General features: G+C 37.2%; 1 protein-coding gene across 7 annotated transcripts in view; it reads right to left on the reverse strand.

Moving 5' to 3' along the window:
- CPEB3 (cytoplasmic polyadenylation element binding protein 3) overlaps positions 1 to 21,422 on the reverse strand; it is a 199,305-nt gene that overhangs the window by 119,481 nt on the left and 58,402 nt on the right. For 6 of the 7 annotated variants that reach the window (XM_055334401.1, XM_055334397.1, XM_055334400.1 and 3 more), the window contains one exon: positions 558 to 717. In XM_055334401.1, the coding sequence (XP_055190376.1) occupies positions 558 to 717 (160 nt within the window). The remainder of the gene's footprint in view (positions 1 to 557; positions 718 to 21,422) is intronic. The other variant, XM_055334398.1, reaches the window with a different exon arrangement.

A 21,422-nucleotide genomic window follows, 5' to 3' on the forward strand; every position in this document is an offset into this window, starting at 1 on the left:
AATAAGAAGTCCTAATACTGCTGACCTTGGGATTTTTCTGCCTTATATTAAACCCAAAACATTTACACATTTTAAGACATTCTTCTGTTTTCTTCTGTTTTAGCCTTAGAGAATGTGAAGAATCACTGGCTGCTCTACATGAGCAAAGTGATTATATTTTAATAAAATGGAACTCTTTTCTATAAAGTTTTATGAAGTAGTCTTTGGAGATTGGTTTACTAAATTTCACATTTCCTTGTAATATACTTTGACTTAAATGAATTATCCAGGTTCAGCTAAGGATTCCAAATGCACCAAGCCCAGAACACTTGACTTCCGGTCTCATGCTACCCAACACATGCTTCTGCCAGACATTATGTTTAAAGCAATCAATCTTGATTATCGTAGGTAGCTGAACCCAGGTTAAAAAAAAAATCAATTTTAAATACATTCCACAATGCTTTACAGAAGCAAACTAAAACAAATGGGCAAAAAAATGAAAAAAAAATCACAATTATTAAAAAGCTGATTTTTGTTTAAAACACCAAGCAAGGAACGGACATATGAATATTCCTAACCTGCAAAATGATTCCTCCACATTATATCAGCGAAACTCATTGGTGGGCCACTGGGAGGGTAGTGTTTACCTTTCAGAGGCTCATGATCAGTCCTTATCATATCCATTAAGGAGTTCTCCAACGAGTGCAAGTTAAAAGTGTCATAGGGCCTACTCCGGTCCTAAAAATAAAAACACAAAACAACACAGTACATAAAATTACATCATAAAATTAATTACTATATCATTTGCTTCTTGCCATGGATTGATGACATGAATCAAAGTTCCAGATAGTTCTAGTAACACATATTCTTCTTATTAAGAATAATGACTTGGCAACATTAAGCTTAATACAAACTTCTATAATTAACCTCAGCCTTTTCCCAATATTTTTTAATGTATATGTCCCACTACTTCAGACTTTCTCTCAAAAGAACTTAAAAAAGTAAATTCAAAAGAAAGAGTCAAGTGAATTGACTTTGCCTTTGGCCCTTCACCCCAACCTCCACTGTCAAATAAACATTCTATTCAAATGAACAGAGAATTTTTTTATCAGAGAAAGTCCATAATTAAGAACTCTCAGTCTATAAACAGAAACAGTTTCCTAAAAAATTAAAAGATAACTGTAGCTTCAATGTAATTTTATCAGGTATCTTTTTTATTACTGGTAAGTTCCATACATTAGATACACTCTATAAAATTTAACATGTGTCCAAAGTACTGCTAAATTAACTTTTGAAAAGTACTCACATGGAAAACTTTAACCCAGGGTAGGGGTGGGGAAACCCATCATGTTTTCATGATGCTAGAGTCAAAAACATTTTGAAAATAAAGAGCTAACGCAAACTAAGTGAAGAAAAATCATTGTTCCACTACATTTCACTGAGACCATCATGTACAATTATTTTTACTAGTCTGAGCTAAAGGGAAGCACAACTCATAGATTAACATTATAGAATACACTACAGATTTAGTTTGCTTTTATTTAAGAAAAGCAAAACGGATGCTTGGGTGGCTCAGTCAATTACATCTGACTCTTGATTTCAGCTCAGGTCATGATCTCAGGGTCTTGAGACTGAGCCCCTTGTGGGGCTCTGAGCTCAGTTTAGAGTCTGCATGAGACTCTCCCTCTCTCTCTATCCCTCCCATTCCCCCTGCCTCACACTTACACGCACGCTCTCAAATAAATAAATATTTTAAAAAAGCAAAACACACAATTTAACAACCACACCAAATCAAACTATAACAATGAGAGATTATTTTCAGGGTCCTCAACAGTTCATCCAGTCCTGCAAATGATCATTTATGGTCTTCAATGAACAACAGTAGTAAGTAACATTCTGGATGAGCAAAAGGGGATATAACAGGTAAAAACTTCAACTTCAGTGACCATTTTCTAGATTAAGTCTTAAATCTTGGGAAGCTGTTTTTCTTCTGGTTTCTGGAAAGCATGGCTATATATCTATTCAGGGAGGCAGAAAGGAAAGTGGCATTTCCTCAGCACTGAACATGAAGGAAGAATCAGAGGGTTACTGAATGAATAAAAGCAGTATGTATACTCACAGATCCTACGAAATGCCCTGAACTGAGAACCAGGAGGCAAGAGTGCTAGAATAACTACTATAATTGGGGGTTTTGGGTACATCATGATCTACCTCTAGTCTGTGCCTGAAATTCCTCCCTTTTTACAAATGAGAGGACTGAGTTAGAGTATTTCTAATATCGCTTACAACTCTATACTTTTTTTTAAAAAAAACTCAGAGATGAGGAGTAGGGGTTGAGGGTGCAGATGTTTTCGAATGCCAGAGACAAAAATTCCATTTTTACCAACCTTTAATGCCCAAGTCAAGGGCCAACTCCTATACTAAGCCCTGGTGATTCAGAGATGAATGTTGCAACCTAGTCCGTATGTACAAGTAATTAGTAAAAGGAGAGAGACACAACCAATTAAAATAAGAAAATGACAGGTATTTGGATGGGGTAATGTGTACAGTACAATGGAAACTAAGCCACGTTCTATTTCTTAAAGAATATGTATGTCTATATTATAATTTTTTTAAAAAATCACATTCTGAAAAGTCCCAGGTCTCTTGAATCTGGACCTGCCATCTGACGAGGTATGAAATTTGTCTTAGTTATCATCAATGGTCTTCAGTATTCTCATTGGTAAAATAGGATCTTACCTATCAGGATTGGGTTGAAATTACTTAAGTATTTATTCCACTCACATTGTGTTTGTCAATGAGTAAAGCATTCAACATTTCTTAGTTTACTGCCTCCTCTCACTTGCTACCTCCCTCCCTTTTTTTTCTTTTTTAAGATTTTATTATTTATATAAGAGAGAGCATGAGGTGGGGGGAAAGAACAGAGTGGGAGGAAGGTGAAAAGAATCCTAAGCAGACTCCATGCTGAGCCTGGAGCTGGACATGAGGCTGAATCTCATGACCCTGAGATGACGACCTGAGCCAAAATCAAGAGTCAGATGCTTAATTCACTGAGCCACTGAGGCCCCCTCCCATTTTTTTTCCTTTTTAACAATCACCAATTATCTGTCTACTGTTGGATAAGAAAGAGACATGGAATATTTTCTTCGGTTCTTCATTTTGGTCTCTATATAATTCTAGGTCTCTTCTTCTTTAAGGTCTTCCTGTATATCATTTGTTTTGCGCTGGGTTCAAGTTATCCGTGGAAACTCCAATTACTTAAGGAATAAATCTGAATTTCCAGAAATGTAGGCTTATTTGTCTCCATAAGAGGTATCACATTCTTTGTCCAGAGGAAAAGCCACAGGTTAAAAAAAAAAAAAAAAAAAAGTGTGCCGGTGAGAAGTCAAAATGACAACCTATTTCCAGCATTGACAATCCTGGAATGGAAGTCTAGGAGTCTTCTAATGTATATAGATCTCCATACTTCTAAATAGAGCCCTGCAGGCATGGGACTGTTTCAAAAAAGGCTGATAAGGTGAAGGGACTATAAGAAATGGATGTTTGAAGGCATTCAAGGATCTTTCCAGCCAGGACAATTTTTTTCATTTAATTCTTCACATAATCCTTCAAGGTAAATAACAACATATTCATTTCACACATGAGGAAGGTGAGGTTCAGAGAAGATTCTAGCCTGTATCTAACCACAGAGCCAGTACCTAAGGAGTATAAACACAAGCCCAAAGAAATTGATTTAGTTCATACAGGATAGTAAATGAAAGTTCCATAGAAGCACAACATTGTATTTAATTACCAATGAAATGACCTTCCTGGCAAGATGGTCCCCGTCAGAAGACGATATTGGATTATTAGATTATTAGGTAGTCAGGAAAATTAGAGGCATTATTTGCATGGGGATTCATGCATCTAAAGTGGTTCTCAAACCTGTCAGTTTGCCAAAATCACATGTAGAATGGCTTAAATGCACATTCCTGGGCTCCAGGTAAAACCAACTTAGTCATAATTTTAAAATAAGTGTTCCAGGTAACTCTTTTGACTGGCTCAATTTGAGAGCCACCAGACTGGATGGTTCTTCAAATTAAGCCTTTATACCTGCAACTGATCAGTAGAATGGGATAGTAAAGTGAGGAAGGGACTAGAAGGATGGCAGCAGGCAAGAAACAAACCTGGTCACTTTGCCAAAGGTCAGCTTTGTAGTGTTCCGATTGTGGGTTAGGAAAACAGTTGATGGTCTGGTATTTATAAGTACACACTCTGAAATCAGCCATCTGATTTTTTTTAATTTTTTTTTATTTATTCATGATAGTCACACACACAGAGAGAGAGAGAGAGAGAGAGGCAGAGACACAGGCAGAGGGAGAAGCAGGCTCCATGTACCGAGAGCCCGATGTGGGATTCGATCCCGGGTCTCCAGGATCGCGCCCTGGGCCAAAGGCAGGTGCTAAACCGCTGCGCCACCCAGGGATCCCAGCCATCTGATTTTCAAATTTGGGCTCTGCCAGTTGCTGGTATGTCACTCTGAATGAGTTTCTAAGCCTTGGTTACCTTCATCTGTAAAATGATGATTATTTTCCCTATGGTTATTTTCAGTACTAAGTGACAGAACGTACAAGGCATCTGTATAGTGGTGGCTACTGGAATATTAGGGAGAACACAAAGAAACTTCTACGATGCCACCTTGGAGTACTGGGACATCTATTTTAAAACCTAGAGGTTCACTAGTACTCAACAGATGAAAACATGACAGGTGAAATGCAGGACACAATTTGCACAGCCTTCTTAATTGAACAAATTTCAATGTGGAGATTTACTTTCTCATTAAAATTTATTTATCTATGCCTTACTGGTTTATATTTGCAGGATACTATTCATCCTTTTTTATAAGTAGTAAACATTGCTAAAACAACTGAGTAACCAGGAAGCCTACAAGAAATAGAACAAAAAGGACAGAAAAACTACAAAAATTGCAGTGAAATGCAAAGAGAAATCATAGAGAAAATTAGACCATAATTTTTCATTCAACAACAAAAGTTAGAAGTAGAAACTAACCTTTTAAGTTTTTTTTTTAATTTTTTTATTTATTTATGATAGTCACAGAGAGAGAGAGAGGCAGAGACACAGGCAGAGGGAGAAGCAGGCTCCATGCACCGGGAGCCCGATGTGGGATTCGATCCTGGGTCTCCAGGATCGCGCCCTGGGCCAAAGGCAGGCGCCAAATCGCTGCGCCACCCAGGGATCCCACCTTTTAAGTTTTTTAAAATAAGTTTTGGTTCCCAATATAGGGAAAATAAGGAAAACATCTTTTTTTTTAACTTATTTTTTGCAAGTAAACACACCAGGAAGCATTAGAATATTTATAAATAATGCATCCCATTATTGACTCTTTCTTTGATGATAACCAATGACAAATGCTATATAGCAGTTAGTTGTATATAGAGGGAGCTCACTACTTTGCGTGGTTCACTAGCTCTGCTTTTTTATTTCCCTCAGCTTGACTTAATATTAGTATATTTATCAGGTACTTTATATGGGCTTGCCACTATTCTAAGCATGCTAAATGCATTCCCTCACAACTCTATTTTATAAATTAAGCAATTAAATCTTGGAGATACTAAGTAACTGGCCCACTATTACAGGGCAGTAAGCAAGAGAGCCAAGGTTCCAATCCACTCAAATCCAGACTGCTCTCAAGGACTCTCACTCAACTGCTTCTCTGACTTCCTCCTACTCTCTTCTACCTTAAATCTTTTTCACAAACACTCTTTCAACCTAATCTTAACACATTCAGATAGGGGTTTCTTTAACCACCACCCTGCCACATAGGCAACCTAATTAATCCTCACTTGCCCTTAGTCATTTACTCTCATTCAAATGACAGTTAAACTCAAGAAGTAGCTTGATCTAAACCTACAGCATTACCATAGGCCCACCTCCACCAGCCCTATCCCATTCACCTGCCTTTTTCTTGGGAGAGAAATTTAGGACCCCTTTCTACCCTTTCTGGCTTATCTCCAGACATATCCTTTCCTAGAGATACAAGATAGAAGGCTGCAAGAGCCCAGAAATATCTGAGAAAAAAGCAGTTTCAGAAAAAAAATGATAATTTTTTAATAAATTTACTTTTTGTTGACGTTCAATTTGCCAACATACAGAATAACACCCAGTGCTCATCCCATCAAGTGCCCCCCTCAGTGCCCGTCACCCATTCACTCACACCCCCCGCCCTCCTCCCCTTCTACCACCCCTAGTTCGTTTCCCAGAGTTAGGAGTCTTCATGTTCTGTCTCCCTTTCTGATATTTCCTACCCATTTCTTCTCCCTTCCCTTCTATTCCCTTTCACTATTATTTATATTCCCCAAATGAATGAGACCATATAATGTTTGTCCTTCTCCAATTGACTTATTTCACTCAGCATAATACCCTCCAGTTCCATCCACGTTGAAGCAAATGGTGGGTATTTGTCATTTCTAATGGCTGAGTAATATTCCATTGTATACATAAACCACATCTTCTTTATCCATTCATCTTTCGATGGACACCGAAGCTCCTTCCACAGTTTGGCTATTGTGGACATGGCTGCTAGAAACATCGGGGTGCAGGTGTCCCAGCGTTTCATTGCATCTGCACCTTTGGGGTAAATCCCCAGCAGTGCAATTGCTGGGTCGTAGGGCAGGTCTATTTTTAACTCTTTGAGGAACCTCCACACAGTTTTCCAGAGTGGCTGCACCATTTCACATTCCCACCAACAGTGCAAGAGGGTTCCCTTTTCTCTGCATCCTCTCCAACGTTTGTGGTTTCCTGCCTTGTTAATTTTCCCCATTCTCACTGGTGTGAGGTGGTATCTCATTGTGGTTTTGATGTGTATTTCCCTGATGGCAAGTGGTGCAGAGCATTTTCTCATGTGCGTGTTGGCCATGTCTAGGTCTTCCTCTGTGATATTTCTGTTCATGTCTTTTGCCCATTTCATGATTGGATTGTTTGTTTCTTTGGTGTTGAGTTTAAGAAGTTCTTTATAGATCTTGGAAACTAGCCCTTTATCGGATACGTCATTTGCAAATATCTTCTCCCATTCTGTAGGTTGTCTTTTAGTTTTGTTGACTGTATCCTTTGCTGTGCAAAAGCTTCTTATCTTGATGAAGTCCCAATAGTTCATTTTTGCTTTTGTTTCTTTTGCCTTTGTGGATGTATCTTGCAAGAAGTTACTGTGGCCGAGTTCAAAAAGGGTGTTGCCTGTGTTCTCCTCTAGGATTTTGATGGAATCTTGTCTCACATTTAGATCTTTCATCCATTTTGAGTTTATCTTTGAGTATGGTGAAAGAGAGTGGTCTAGTTTCATTCTTCTGCATGTGGATGTCCAAATTTCCCAGCACCATTTATTGAAGAGACTGTCTTTCTTCCAGTGGATAGTCTTTCCTCCTTTATTGAATATTAGTTGACCATAAAGTTGAGGGTGCACTTCTGGATTCTCTATTCTGTTCCACTGATCTATGTGTCTGTTTTTGTGCCTGTACCACACTGTCTTGATGACCACAGCTTTGTAGTACAACCTGAAATCTGGCATTGTGATGCCCCCAGCTATGGTTTTCTTTTTTAAAATTCCCCTGGCTATTTGGGGTCTTTTCCGATTCCACACAAATCTTAAAATGATTTGTTCTAACTCTCTGAAGAAAGTCCATGGTATTTTGATAGGGATTGCATTAAACGTGTAAATTGCCCTGGGTAACATTGACATTTTCACAATATTAATTCTGCCAGTCCATGAGCATGGAATATTTTTCCATCTCTTTGTGTCTTCCTCAATTTCTTTCAGAAGTGTTCTATAGTTTTTAGGGTATAGATCCTTTACCTCTTTGGTCAGGTTTATTCCTACGTATCTTATGCTTTTAGGTGCAATTGTAAATGGGATTGACTCCTTAATTTCTCTTTCTTCAGTCTCATTGTTAGTGTATAGAAATGCCACTGACTTCTGGGCATTGATTTTGTATCCTGCCACACTGCCAAATTGCTGCATGAGTTCTAGCAATCTTGGGGTGGAGTCTTTTGGGTTTTCTATGTAGAGTATCATGTCATCAGCGAAAAGGGAGAGTTTTACTTCTTCTTTGCCAGTCTGAATGCCTTTAATGTCTTTTTGTTGTCTGATTGCTGAGGCTAGGACTTCCAGTACTATGTTGAATAGCAGTGGTGAGAGTGGACATCCCTGTCTTGTTCCAGATCTTAGGGGAAAGGCTCCCAGTGCTTCCCCATTGAGGATGATATTTGCTGTGGGTTTTTCGTAGATGGCTTTTAAGATGTTGAGGAATGTTCCCTCTATCCCTCCACTATGAAGAGTTTTGATCAGGAATGGATGCTGTATTTTGTCAAATGCTTTCTCTGCATCTATTGAGAGGATCATATGGTTCTTGGTTTTTCTCTTGCTGATATGATGAATCACATTGATTGTTTTTTTTTTTTTAAATTTTTTTTGTTTTATTTATTTATGATAGGCACACAGTGAGAGAGAGAGAGGCAGAGACATAGGCAGAGGGAGAAGCAGGCTCCATACACCGGGAGCCCGACGTGGGATTCGATCCCGGGTCTCCAGGATCGTGCCCTGGGCCAAAGGCAGGCGCCAAACCGCTGCGCCACCCAGGGATCCCTCACATTGATTGTTTTATGAGTGTTGAACCAGCCTTGTGTCCCGGGAATAAATCCTACTTGGTCATGGTGAATAATTTTCTTAATGTACTATTGGATCCTATTGGCTAGTATCTTGTTGAGAATTTTTGCATCCATGTTCATCAGGGATATTGGTCTGTAATTCTCCTTTTTGGTGGAGTCTTTGTCTGGTTTTGGAATTAAGGTGATGCTGGCCTCATAGAACGAATTTGGAAGTACTCCATCTCTTTCTATCTTTCCAAACAGCTTTAGTAGAATAGGTATGGTTTCTTCTTTAAATGTTTGATAGAATTCCCCTGGGAAGCCATCTGGCCCTGGGGAGGTGTCTGTGTCTTGGGAGGTTTTTGATGACTGTTTCAATTTCCTCCCTGGTTATTGGCCTGTTCAGGTTTTCTATTTCTTCCTGTTCCAGTTTTTTTTTCTTCCTGTGCCAGTTTTGATAATTTGTGGCTTTCCAGAAATGTGTCCATATTTTCTAGATTGCCTAATTTATTGGTGTATAGCTGTTCATAATATGTTTTTAAAATCGTTTGTATTTCCTTGGTGTTGGTAGTGATCTCTCCTTTCTCATTCATGATTTTATTAATTTGAGTCTTCTCTCTCTTCTTTTTAATAAGGCTGGCTAATGGTTTATCTATCTTATTAATTCTTTCAAAGAACCAACTCCTGGTTTTGTTGATCTGTTTGCTGGTTGACCCTTTCATCTTTTAGCAAGATGGTCCTTAACCTCCATGTGTTTGAAGTCCTTCCAAATGTTGTGATTTAGTTCTAATTTCAAGGCATTATGGTCTGAGAATACGCAGGGGACGATCCCAATCTTTTGGTATCAGTTAAGACCTGATTTGTGACCCAGTATGTGGTCTATTCTGGAGAAAGTTCCATGTGCACTTGAGAAGAATGTGTATTCAGTTGAGTTTGGATGTAAAGTTCTGTAGATATCTGTGAAATCCATCTGGTCCAGTGTATCATTTAAAGCTCTCGTTTCTTTGGAGATGTTGTGTTTAGAAGACCTATCGAGTGTAGAAAGTGCTAGATTGAAGTCACCAAGTATAAGTGTATTATTATCTAAGTATGTCTTAATTTTGGTTATTAATTGATTGATATATTTGGCAGCTCCCACATTCGGGGCATATATATTGATGATTGTTAAGTCCTCTTGTTGGATAGATCCTTTAAGTATGATATAGTGTCCCTCTTCATCTCTCACTACAGCCTTCGGGGTAAATTTTAGTTTATCTGATATAAGGATGGCTACCCCTGCTTTCTTTTGACCCCAAATGATAAAATTAATCATGGTGTTTACTATATGGTAGGAACTGGGCTAAATGCTTTCCAGCCATGTTCTCAGTCCTCACCACAACCCTACAGGGTCAATATTATCTCCATCTCACAGAAGAGAAAATTGAGGATCACAAAGGTTATGTGACTGCTCAAAGTCCTGGGACTCCAGGATCATGTCCTGGGCCGAAGGCAGGCGCTAAACCATTGAGCCACCCAGGGATCCCAGGTTTACCTGTTTTAAATGAATATTTAATCACATAACACATAATTCCATTCTTCTTGAACACAAACCAAAGACTATTACAGAAAAAGCAAAAGTCTCCAATCCTAACTTCTTGCACTCTTCAGATCACTATGTACATTTGGCATATATTCTTTCAGATGTTTAAAACTACATTCATGTATATATGTACCCACAGAAAAATGTTTCATGTTATTTCTTCCCCTAAACATAGAAATATGCATACTGTTCTGCATTTGCTTTCTTTGACCAATATTGTGCTTCTGAGACAGATCCATTTTAATAAATATGTTCTTGCCTCTCCCCCACCCAACCATGTACACATCTCACCTACAAAGCAAATGCATAGGGACTATGTTAAAAGAAGTAGCCACCTCCATATACATTCTATAAAATAACTTCTGATTTTGAGATTTATTTCCCATCCCCTAGTTTTCTCAAAATTTCTGTTCTGGCCCTTTAATTGCACCTCTTCCATGCTTGGTCTACTCTGGCACAATGGTTTTTTTGATTCCCTAGTTTCTGTGAAAGACTATACTAATAAAATGTAAGAAACTATGGAACTTATCAGACCTGAGTAAAAACCAGAGAGCCAATACAACCAAAAAGCTCAACGTGTAGTGATTTCAAGCACAGAATCTGCTTAAGAGCACCATAAAGAATGGACAGGACATGTAGTAATGTATACTAGATGGGGGCAACAAACAATTATAGGAGCAGTACCATAAAATTTCTATGTATCACAAAACAGAGGTCTAGAAATTTACAGTTCCAAACCAAATACTGCCATTATTTGTCAGAATTGACCAAAAACATAAGTTCCTATATCAAATTAACTTTATTATAGTATTAAGCAGATTGATATACATTTGCCCTAAGATTAAAACCTTTCCCAAATGAAGGAAAATCTGTCACTCATGTGAGAGAAAGGGGAAAAAATAACTTTTCAAATAAAGATTTTCATGCCATCTTCAGAAAGTATCAAGTCCTTCAGTCTGTGGTCAGTTTTAACCATCCCAAATAAGACTATTACATATGTAGCCCTCTGGAAAACATGACTGTAGATTCTCCTTGTCACAATAGCAAGCAGATAATGCTCCTTTTATCTAACCTGAAGTCCTTACAAAATTAAAACCTTTCTCTGTTCCCTAGTCTCAGAAAAGAAATAACTTATCAGCACCTGCTGCAAATTTTAATATTCTTTAAGATTATTGTTAAACCTAGTCTTCCACACAAGAAATTCACAAGAACCCTCAATACAGCCTAGGATACAATTAGGGTATACAAAGAAATTACGATTTCCTCATCTTTTTCTTCTTGAGGTTGACTAATTCCAGTTACTTTAACCTTCTTTTAAGGCAGCTTGTGTTTTTTCTTGCTGTTATTACAAACCAAGCTGACCAAAGTTCTTACTTAAAAAAAAAAAAGAGGATAGTTTCACTAAACAATCAGATGAACATGACAACCAGCAATTTTCATTTAGCCTCTTCCAGCTCCCTGTCATCCTCAGTCTTCCTTCACAGCTCTTTTCTCATTGGTTTGCCACGCAGACCAGATAAGAAGCCCAGTTTATCAGACATTGGGAAATCATTTGGAATCACCTTATTCACTGGAAATAACTTACATAATAAGGCCAAATCTAGATGGGCGAATGGTAAAGAGGTGAACTGGACAAAAAGTACAAGTGCCTACTGCTACCACTTCTGACTATAGTAAACAGTTCAGAGCTAAGCATATATGCACTTAAAAAAGAAGGAGTACAGCTTCGCATTGTGTTAGGTAAAAGGCAGAAAGACCTAGGAAGGATACAGAAAGGGAGAGAAATAAATACAATGGTTAGAAGAGCAGGCTAAGGAACTAATTAAAGTTGTCCCTTCCTTGATTATTGAGTATGTATGACTAGCTGGTGTTTCCTCAAATCACCAGGTTGTTAAAGAAGAATATCATCCCAAATAGCTTATTAGGCATTGGTTTATTAGGCATGATAATGTAGGGGAAGCTTAACCTTTGCAACCAAAACATACCTTAGAACATTAGGCAAAGTACATGTAGCTCTTCATACTGTTATCTTTTTATGGATCACAAACATTAAAATCCTTCCACAAAATTGACTAATTCTAGGTAGAGTTGCAATTCTCCTTCCCCACCCCAATATTTTAGCTCCAAGTAATTAGCATTAACTCAGTATATTGTTGTTACTTCCTTACATGCCTACCATCATCAATAAATTGAAAAATCTATGGAAGCAGATGTGTTTTATTCATATTTTTATCACCTAGCAGAGGCCTCATCAGAGGCATTAGTAAATGCTTTTTTCTCACTTAAATCATCCTTCAGATGGTTTCATATTACATGAGTTTCATTTAAAACTAATGAAGAACTGCATACCTACTAGAATGGCTAAAAAGCAAACAAAGAAAACCCCCGACAATTCCAAATGTTGACTAGGACACAGAACAACTAAAATTCTCATAAACTACTGGTGAGAATGCCAGATAGTATAGCCACTCTGGAAAACCAATTTGGGAGTTACTTAAAAAGTTAAACATACCATAAACCATACAACCTAGCAACCCTAACTCCTAAGTATTTACTCAAGATAAATAAAAACACATGTCCACAGAAAAACTTGTAAGCAAATGTTTTTAACAACTTTATTCATAATTTCCCCAAACCAGAAACTACCCAAATGTCCATCAACTTGTAAATGAATATACAAATTGTGGTACATCCACATAATGGAATATTATTTAGCAAGAAAAAGAAATAAAGTATTGATATGTGCTGTAACATGAATAAGCCTTGAGAACACTATAAGAAGCCAGTCACAATGGATCACATGTTGTATAATTCCAATTACATTAAATAACCACAATAGGTAAATTAGCCATAGAGACAGAAAGCAGATTGGTTGTTGCCTAGGGCTGGGTTAGTCAAGAGGGAAACTGAAATTAAATGTTGGTGGTTATGGGGTTTCTTTTTTAGGGTGATGAAAATGCTTTAGAATTAGATAGTGATTACTGACACACAATTTTGCAAATATACTAAAAACCAAAACATTTAAATAAAATTGTAAAAGGTGAATGAACTTTGTGGTATGTTAATTATATCTTAATAAAGATATATTTTTTTAAGTTTTCCTAATGTGTTAACAGTAACTATGATACTACCTGCAAATTGTCTGTTTTAGGTATAGGACATATGATGAAGGAAGGCAAAGTCTTAACTGTATCTGTTCCATTCAAGACACAACAGGACTCAAGTAATAAAACCTAACCCAGACAGTAGTAAAGCTCAAAAGGCAAACCTATTGCCAGTTAAATAACTAATACCATCTATGTCACCATATGTCATTGCATCTCTAAGTATGTCTTTAACACTCCTGCAGAGACCTACAAGCAGTTAACCATATTACCCACAAACAACATCTTCTCAAGTCTCCCATTGCTTCTAAGGAGTTTTTTTATTATTATTATTCCAGAGATTCCAGTCTTAGAATGATATGCAGTGTCTTTCAGAGACCCAATTCATCCCATTTGTAACCTAGGCACATTTTAAGAAGGAAATGCTCCAGCTTTTATCTAGAACTATTACTAGACCATAAAGGATACCTATATCCATATAGACCAAAGTCAGACCTGCTCCTGTTCATTTAAATTGCTGTTTGACTTGAATGGATAAATGAGGAGTTACACAGCAGAATTCGCAGATTCACCAGAATCTGACAGGGGCCATGATGTGAACGCTTCTGCTGTGGCCCCGTTATCCTCTATGATACTTGTATTTAAAAACTGAGCAGCAAAAACACAGCTGCTTTCACACAAATAGTCCTGGGGCACCTGGGTAGTTCAGTCAGGTTAAGTGTCTGACTCTTATTTTGGATCAGGTCATGATCTCAGGGTCGTGAAATCAAGCCCTGCACTAGGCTCTGCACAGGGCATGGAGCCTGTTTAAGATTCTCCCTCTCCCTCTGCTCCTTCCCAACCCTTTGTCTTAAAACAAAACAAAACAAAACAAAATAGTTCTTTGACACCAAAAGCAATAAAGCAACATCTGTGCCAATTTGATCTAGCAGCTAAGGATCTTTTTTTTTTTTTTTTTTTTTTTTTTTTGTCTTTTCAGCTTTTTAATTTAAATTCTAGTTAGTTGGGCAATGCTCTTGGTTCCCCCTCCCTCTTTGGGAGCTTTATACGCTATCATTCAATAAACTTAACTATCGCTCAAAAAGAATTCTAGTTGGTTAACATACAGTGCAATCTTGGTTTCAGTAGAATTTGGTGGCTCATCACTTACATACAACCTAGTGTTCATCATAACAAGTGCCCTCCTTAATACCCATCTCACCCATCCCCTGCCCACTTCCTTCCATCAACTCTTGGTTTGTTCTCTTTCATTAAAAGTCTCTTATGGTTTTGGGCACCTGAGTGGCTTAGTTGGTTAAGTATCCAACTCCTGACCTCAGCTCGGGTCTTGATCTCGGGGCATGAGCTCAAGCCCCATGTTGGGCTCCACATTGGGCATGAAGCCTACTTTTAAAAAAGTCTCTTATGGTTTGTTTCCCCCTCTCTTTTTTTCCCCTTCCATATGTTAATCTGTTTTGTCTCAAATTCCACATGAGTGAAATCATATGGTATTTGTCTTTTTCTGACTTATTTCACTTAGCATAATATACTCTAGCTCTATCCATGTTGTTGCAAATGACAAGATTTCATTCTTTTTGTAGGCTGAGTAATATTCCATTGTAATATTCCATACACACACACACACACACACACACACACACACACACACCACATCTTCTTTATCTATTCATCAGTCAATGGACATTTGGGCCCTTTCCACAGTTTGGCTATTGTTGATAATGCTGCTATAAACACTGGGGTGCACATACCCCTTCAAATCTATATTTTTGTAGTGTTTGGGTAAATACCTAGTAGTGCAATTTCTGGATTAAAGGGTAGTTCTATTTTTAACTTTTTGAGGAACCTCTATACTGTTTTCCAGAGTGGCTGTACCAGTTTACATTTCCACCAACAGTGGGAGAGGGTTTCCCTTTCTCTGCATCCTCACCAACACCCGTTGTTTCCTGTGTTGTTGATTTTAGCTATTCTGACAGGTGTGAGGTGATATCTCATAATGGTTTTAATTTGTCTTTCCCTGATGATGAGTGATGTTGAGCATCTTTTTATGTGTGTTATAGCAACTAAGGTTCTTCTCCCTTTCAGAAACCAGGGTAATGCCATGTCCAGTGTACATACAGATTAAGAGCTATGGACTATAAGTCTTTACTGTCACTCCCTGGCCACCACTGAAGAGGTCACTAATGCATATGAGTGTTTATTTTTAAGAAGGGAATCTGGTAAGTACCAAAAAATTTCACCAAGTTGATGGACTGCAACCAGAAGAAGAAAAGCACATTATTTTTTCTCAGTTTTTGAATCCTTCTCTTCCAATGGAAGGAGAAAGGAAAACAATAAGCCCACATCTCAAGTTTATTGTGCAATTCTGATTCCAGGTAAGACCAGTAATAAAAATAGATTAAGTAACAAAACAAATATAATAGGATAGATTGGTCAAAAGCCCAAACTGTCCTTTTTTTTTAAGATTTTATTCATTTATTCATGAGAGACACACACACACACACACACAGAGAGAGAGAGAGAGAGAGAGAGAGAGAGAGAGAGAGAGGCAGAGACACAGGCAGAGGGAGAAGCAGGCTCCCTGCAAGAACTCAATCCCAGATCCCAGGATCATGCCCCAGGCTAAAGGCAGATGCTCAACTGTTGAGCCACCCAGGTGTCCCCCAAACTGTCTTAACCACTTTTAAAGCATCATTATTTCTGATTTTAAGCAGGGCTTACTTCCTAGCTCCCTTTATGCCCAGCCTCTTTGCTATAAGATAATGCTGGTTTATAAAAATATTAATCTGCCTCTGGGGAGAGAGAAATGAATGTGCATACTGCTTTCCATAATAAGCCTTGTAGAATTTGTCATAGTTACCATATAAAGATTAATATGCTGACACGTTGTGTTTCGGCGACAGACAGGCAGACAGAAAAGATTAATATGTGCCAGAACTTGTGCTAAGTCCTTTACTTAATGTTTACATCTTTAATCTTCACAACTGTGCTATAAGTTTAATATTATAATGTCTATTTTACAGACAAGGAAATGAAATATTAAATTCAGTTCTTAATATAAATCAGGTGCCCTTGAAGAAGGCTATCTATATACAAATTATTTGTTATGTAAGCATTCCAGGAAGAAAAGAACATTTATAAATCCTTAACCTAATCTTCAGTTTAAATATTACCACATTTAAGAGGAACATATTAAAGGGATGCCTGGGTGACTCAGTTGGTTAAGCATCTGGCTCTTGGTTTTAGCTCAAGTCATGATCTCACGGGTTATGGGATCTAGCCCCTATCGGGCACCACACTTAGTGGAGAGTCTGCTTTAGGATTCTCTTCCTTTGTACAGCGCCCCCCCCCCCCCGCCATGCACACACACACACTCTCTCTAGGATAATTAAATGGGTCTTGAAGGGAAAAAAAGAAGTATATCAACCATTCCTATTTTAAAAAGATGAACATATTAAAGCATCTAAAATGCAAAGCATCTACATTTATTAAAATATTTGGTATGTGGAAGGTTAAAAATTTACTTTAAAATAAAGCCTGTATAATTCTAGTAATGCTATTTTAAGATACTTTAGAGATCATAACATAAATTGCAATAATTTAGATTAAGAGAAGTTCAGTCAAAATGTCCACATCATTTTTTAGAAGAACAGCTCTCTTGGGATGCCTTGTTGGCTCAGTCAGCGAACTGTGCCACTCTTGATCTCGGGGTCATGAGTTCAAGCCCCATGTTGGGTGGATATTGCTTAAAAAATAATATCTTAAAAAAAAAACCTTTTTTAAGAAAAGATTTTATTTATTTATTTGAGACGAGAGAACATGAGCAAGAGTGGGGAGAAGGGGAAGACTCTGCTGGGCAGGGAGCCTGGAGATCATGACCTGAACTAAAGATAATATGCTTAATTGATTGAGCCACCCAGGTGCCCCAAAGAACAGTTTTCTTTATTACATTCAAATGTTAGTGCTAACAAAATTTTGTCATGAATGCTGAGAACTATTTATTCTTCATTTATTCCACTTAGATGTATTACAAATTTTAGTATGCCAGGCATTAAAGATTAAAAAATGAGGCATAGTCTCCACCCACGGAAGCCAGTTGTCTAGTTTACAGATAATTATTATATCATGAGGTAAATGCAATGACAGCGCTATGTGCTGGGAGCACAAATGAAGGAGAGATCAAAAAGGCTTCCAGCAAAGGAAGGCCAGAAGCACAGTGACTTGCACAGACATCTGGGCCCAACTTCCTCAAGAAATTTGGAAGGACCCAAGAAGAGATTCTCCAAAGGATATATAGGCTACATACAGGCTACAAATAGGTAACACTTTCTTGTGAATACATTAAGGATGTAGTTTAGCAAATCCTTTCTACAGGACAATATCAGGTAACTTATATGTAAATAAGCACAATTTCAGAATAATATTCTACCACAAAAGAATCCAACTTTACATTAAAGACTTGTGTGTGTGTGGCCTTAAATCTTTTTCCTGGTATTCAACTCTGAGGATCTATATTACCATTATCTATTGAGTTAGATCTGCAAACATTCAGTCTCCAGCATACTAAGGATATAAATAATCTAATTTCTTCCTAATACCTTTTATTTATAGACTACTTTACATTTCACAAAGCATTTTCACACACATCACTGCTCATATGAACCTTATCAAGATGTTCTTTTGAGCCTTCTTTAGCACACCCTATCCCACTCTGACATATACTAGAACCTTCCTCTATTACACCAACAACAAGATTATCAAAAACTTTTGGAACTAAATAATAGCAGAACTCTCAATATTGGCTATGTGCCTAGTACTGTTTTAAACACTACATGTTTTATCTCATTTCCTCCTTACAGAAGTCTATGGAGGTAAATACTATTATCACCCCATTTTACAAATGAGAAAACTGAGGGACAAAGATATCACTCAAAGTATGTGAGACAGGAGTCAAACCCAGGCAACTCAGAGCCTTAAAACCATTGTGCTCTTCTTCCTCTAAGGTTAAGAATCATTCCTAGTTAATCGTTCTCATTTCTGTTATTGTCTAATCATTACTTTTCTATTCATCCTGGTATATGACGGTGGGGCATGAAAAAGAAACATACTTTCTTATATATTGCTTCCTATTCATTAAGCTGAATTCCACATCTATTAAAGAACAAAAAAAAACCCTTAATGTTGTGTGTCAAGTTCCATTTTGGGGAAATAATTTAATGAAAAACATGAAGTAATCATTTGCTCCTGAAAAGTAATTAAAGGGGTGCCTGGGTGGCTCAGTCAGGTAAGCACTAGACTCGGTTTCAGCTCAGGTCACAATCTCAGGTGGTGTATAGAGCTGCGTGGTGGACTTGTGCTCAGTGCAGAGTCTACTTAAGATTCTCTCTCCCTCTGCCTCTCCCCCAACACTCTCTCAAATAAAGACGTTTCTTTCTTTTTTTTTTTTTAAAGGAAAGTAATTAAGGTAGATCCCCTTTAATACATAGCTATTTGGAGGTTCTTAAACTAATTCAATTCATAATTAATTTTATTCCCAAAATGTTGTGGAAACATTTACTGCCTAAAAAGTGAGATACCAATATAAAAAAATTATATATAAACATAAATGCACATTTATGTATAAATACACATATATTACTCTTTCAGGGATTCCATGGACTCCATCATCACTGAAATACATTATGCCTTCTGAAGGCAGAGGAAAAACCAAGCAAGCTGACTGGCAGTGTTATGATTACCTTCATTCAATTTAACTATAGGGTATATACAATATTACAGAGATTTGTTTATTTATTAGAGAGAGGGAGGGAGGGAGCACATGTGTGTGCACATAGGGGGAAGGGGCAGAGGAAGAGGGAGAGAGAGAATCTCAAGCAGATCCCGACACAGGCCTCAATTTTATGACCCTGAGGATCATGACCTGAGTGGAAACCAAGAGTCCAATGCTTAACCGACTGAGCCACCCAGGCACCTCCTCCCTTTTAAAGAGTTATCTATTAATTATTTTGGGAGGGTATATACAATATTTTAAAAGCAAAGACTAAAAAGAGTAATTTCAAGGCATGATTTGAGGATGGAAAAAAGAGAGAAAAACTATGAAAATATAAAAAGGAAAAAGCAGACAGAACTTATTATTTGTAAAATCGTATCCACAAGATAATCAGTCTTTTCACTGGGAGGACCAATGGTAGCCAGAATTATAATGCTCTGTGCTCTGCAGTTAAGTAAAAGTAAAAATACTAAATCACAACACATCATAGCACTCAAATATCAGAATTGGACAAGTTAATCTCCCTGTGAATCAGTTTCCTCATGTGTGAATAACAGTAACAATAAAAATGTGGTAACAGTAATACCTACCTCATGGATATTATGACCATAATATTTGTAAAGCACTTAGTACACTATGCAGTATAAAGTAAGCACCAAATAAGTGTTAAATAAAATAAGCAAATGAATACCAATCTTCTCTATCACCATACAGGAAGGTGAAGGTGGTCATATAACATGGTATCAAAGTCCAGAATTAACCTCAATTCTGTTTCATGAAATGATGAACCAATGTAAATGTGAAGCATGATTTACAGGCTGAAAACTATGGAACTACGAAAGAGGCAAGTGGCAAATAAGATACATCCAACTAAGTGGAATTGAATATACAGAAGGCATGAGAAAAATCTGCAGTGATTATTTTGAAGTAATGGAAGGTAGGAAAGTTGCTGAAGACCAAAAGAAAGGAAGGAAAATATTATACACACATACAAATGTTAAAAAGTAAAACCTAAATTACTGAACAATCTATAGTCACTTATAAAAACTGTAGGTATGAACAAAGCTTCAGTGGATATATAATGCTTTTTAAAATGTTTTTTTTTTTAAGATTTTATTTATTATTCATGAGAGAGAGGCAGAGACACAGGAAGAGGGAGAAGTAGGCTCCCTGCAGGAGGGACTTGATCCCGGAACCCTGGGATCACACCTTGAGCCAAAGACAGATGCTCAACCGCTAAGCCACCCAGGCATCCCTTAAAATGCTTTTCACTTGAAAAATTTTATGATTTTGTTGACAACTCATCTATCCTATATAAAAATAGTTTCATTTATAATGTAAACATAAAAGCTCGAAGATAATAAACTAGGGATATCTTTAGTGATAAACAATGAGAACACACTTAAAACATTTTTCTCAAATGTAAAGAAAGCACTGTATAAAATTAACAGAAACAATGGCAGTACATTATATGTATTTACCCATTTCTGGGCATTATCTGTTGTTCCAAAAACTCAATAGCTGTAGAAACTGTGATGAAACATTCTGTCTACTTGAAGCAAAGTCTTACTCTAGCAGAGAGTCTATCAAGTATACAAGAAAACTCTTACATCCTCCTTGTAAATTACACTTTGTATCTCTCTATATAACGTTTTACTAATAATGGCATGCTAATGGGAGACCACAGATTAATGCATAAAAGTGCAAAACGAAACAGAAACCACAAATTACAAAACTATATATTACAACTTCTAGTACGGATAAACTGTGCCAAATCATGACATGGAACATAAACTATCTAAGATCAAATTGTTTTAATATCAGCTCATTGAGACCCATTTGTTCTAAAATAGGTCTACATATCTTCACTGTTCAATATAGTAGCTACTATCTACATGTGGCTATTGAACAATTGAAATATTGGTAGAACAAATTGAGATACATTGTAGCTATCACATACACCCTGGATTTCAAAGACTTAATATGAAAAAATATCTAATAATTTTTATATTGATCACATGTTGAAATGATATTCTGGATATAGCAGATTTAAATACAACATATTATTAAAATTAATTTTACCTACTTTTTAATTTTTAAATGTGCTACTAGAAAATTTATTTTATGTGCCTTGCAGTCCATTTCTATTGGCCTACAGTCAGGTTTAACAGAAACTGAGTTTGAATTCTTATTTTTTAAAAAAATTTTTTTAATTTTTATTTACTTATGATAGTCACAGAAAGAGAGAGAGAGAAGCAGAGACACAGGCAGAGGGAGAAGCAGGCTCCATGCACGGGGAGCCTGATGTGGGACTCAAACCCGGGTCTCCAGAATCGCGCCCTGGGCCAAAGGCAGG

This window comes from Nyctereutes procyonoides, unplaced genomic scaffold (assembly GCF_905146905.1).
Source record: "Nyctereutes procyonoides isolate TBG_1078 unplaced genomic scaffold, NYPRO_anot_genome, whole genome shotgun sequence".
In the NCBI taxonomy this organism is placed as follows: Eukaryota; Metazoa; Chordata; class Mammalia; order Carnivora; family Canidae; genus Nyctereutes; species Nyctereutes procyonoides.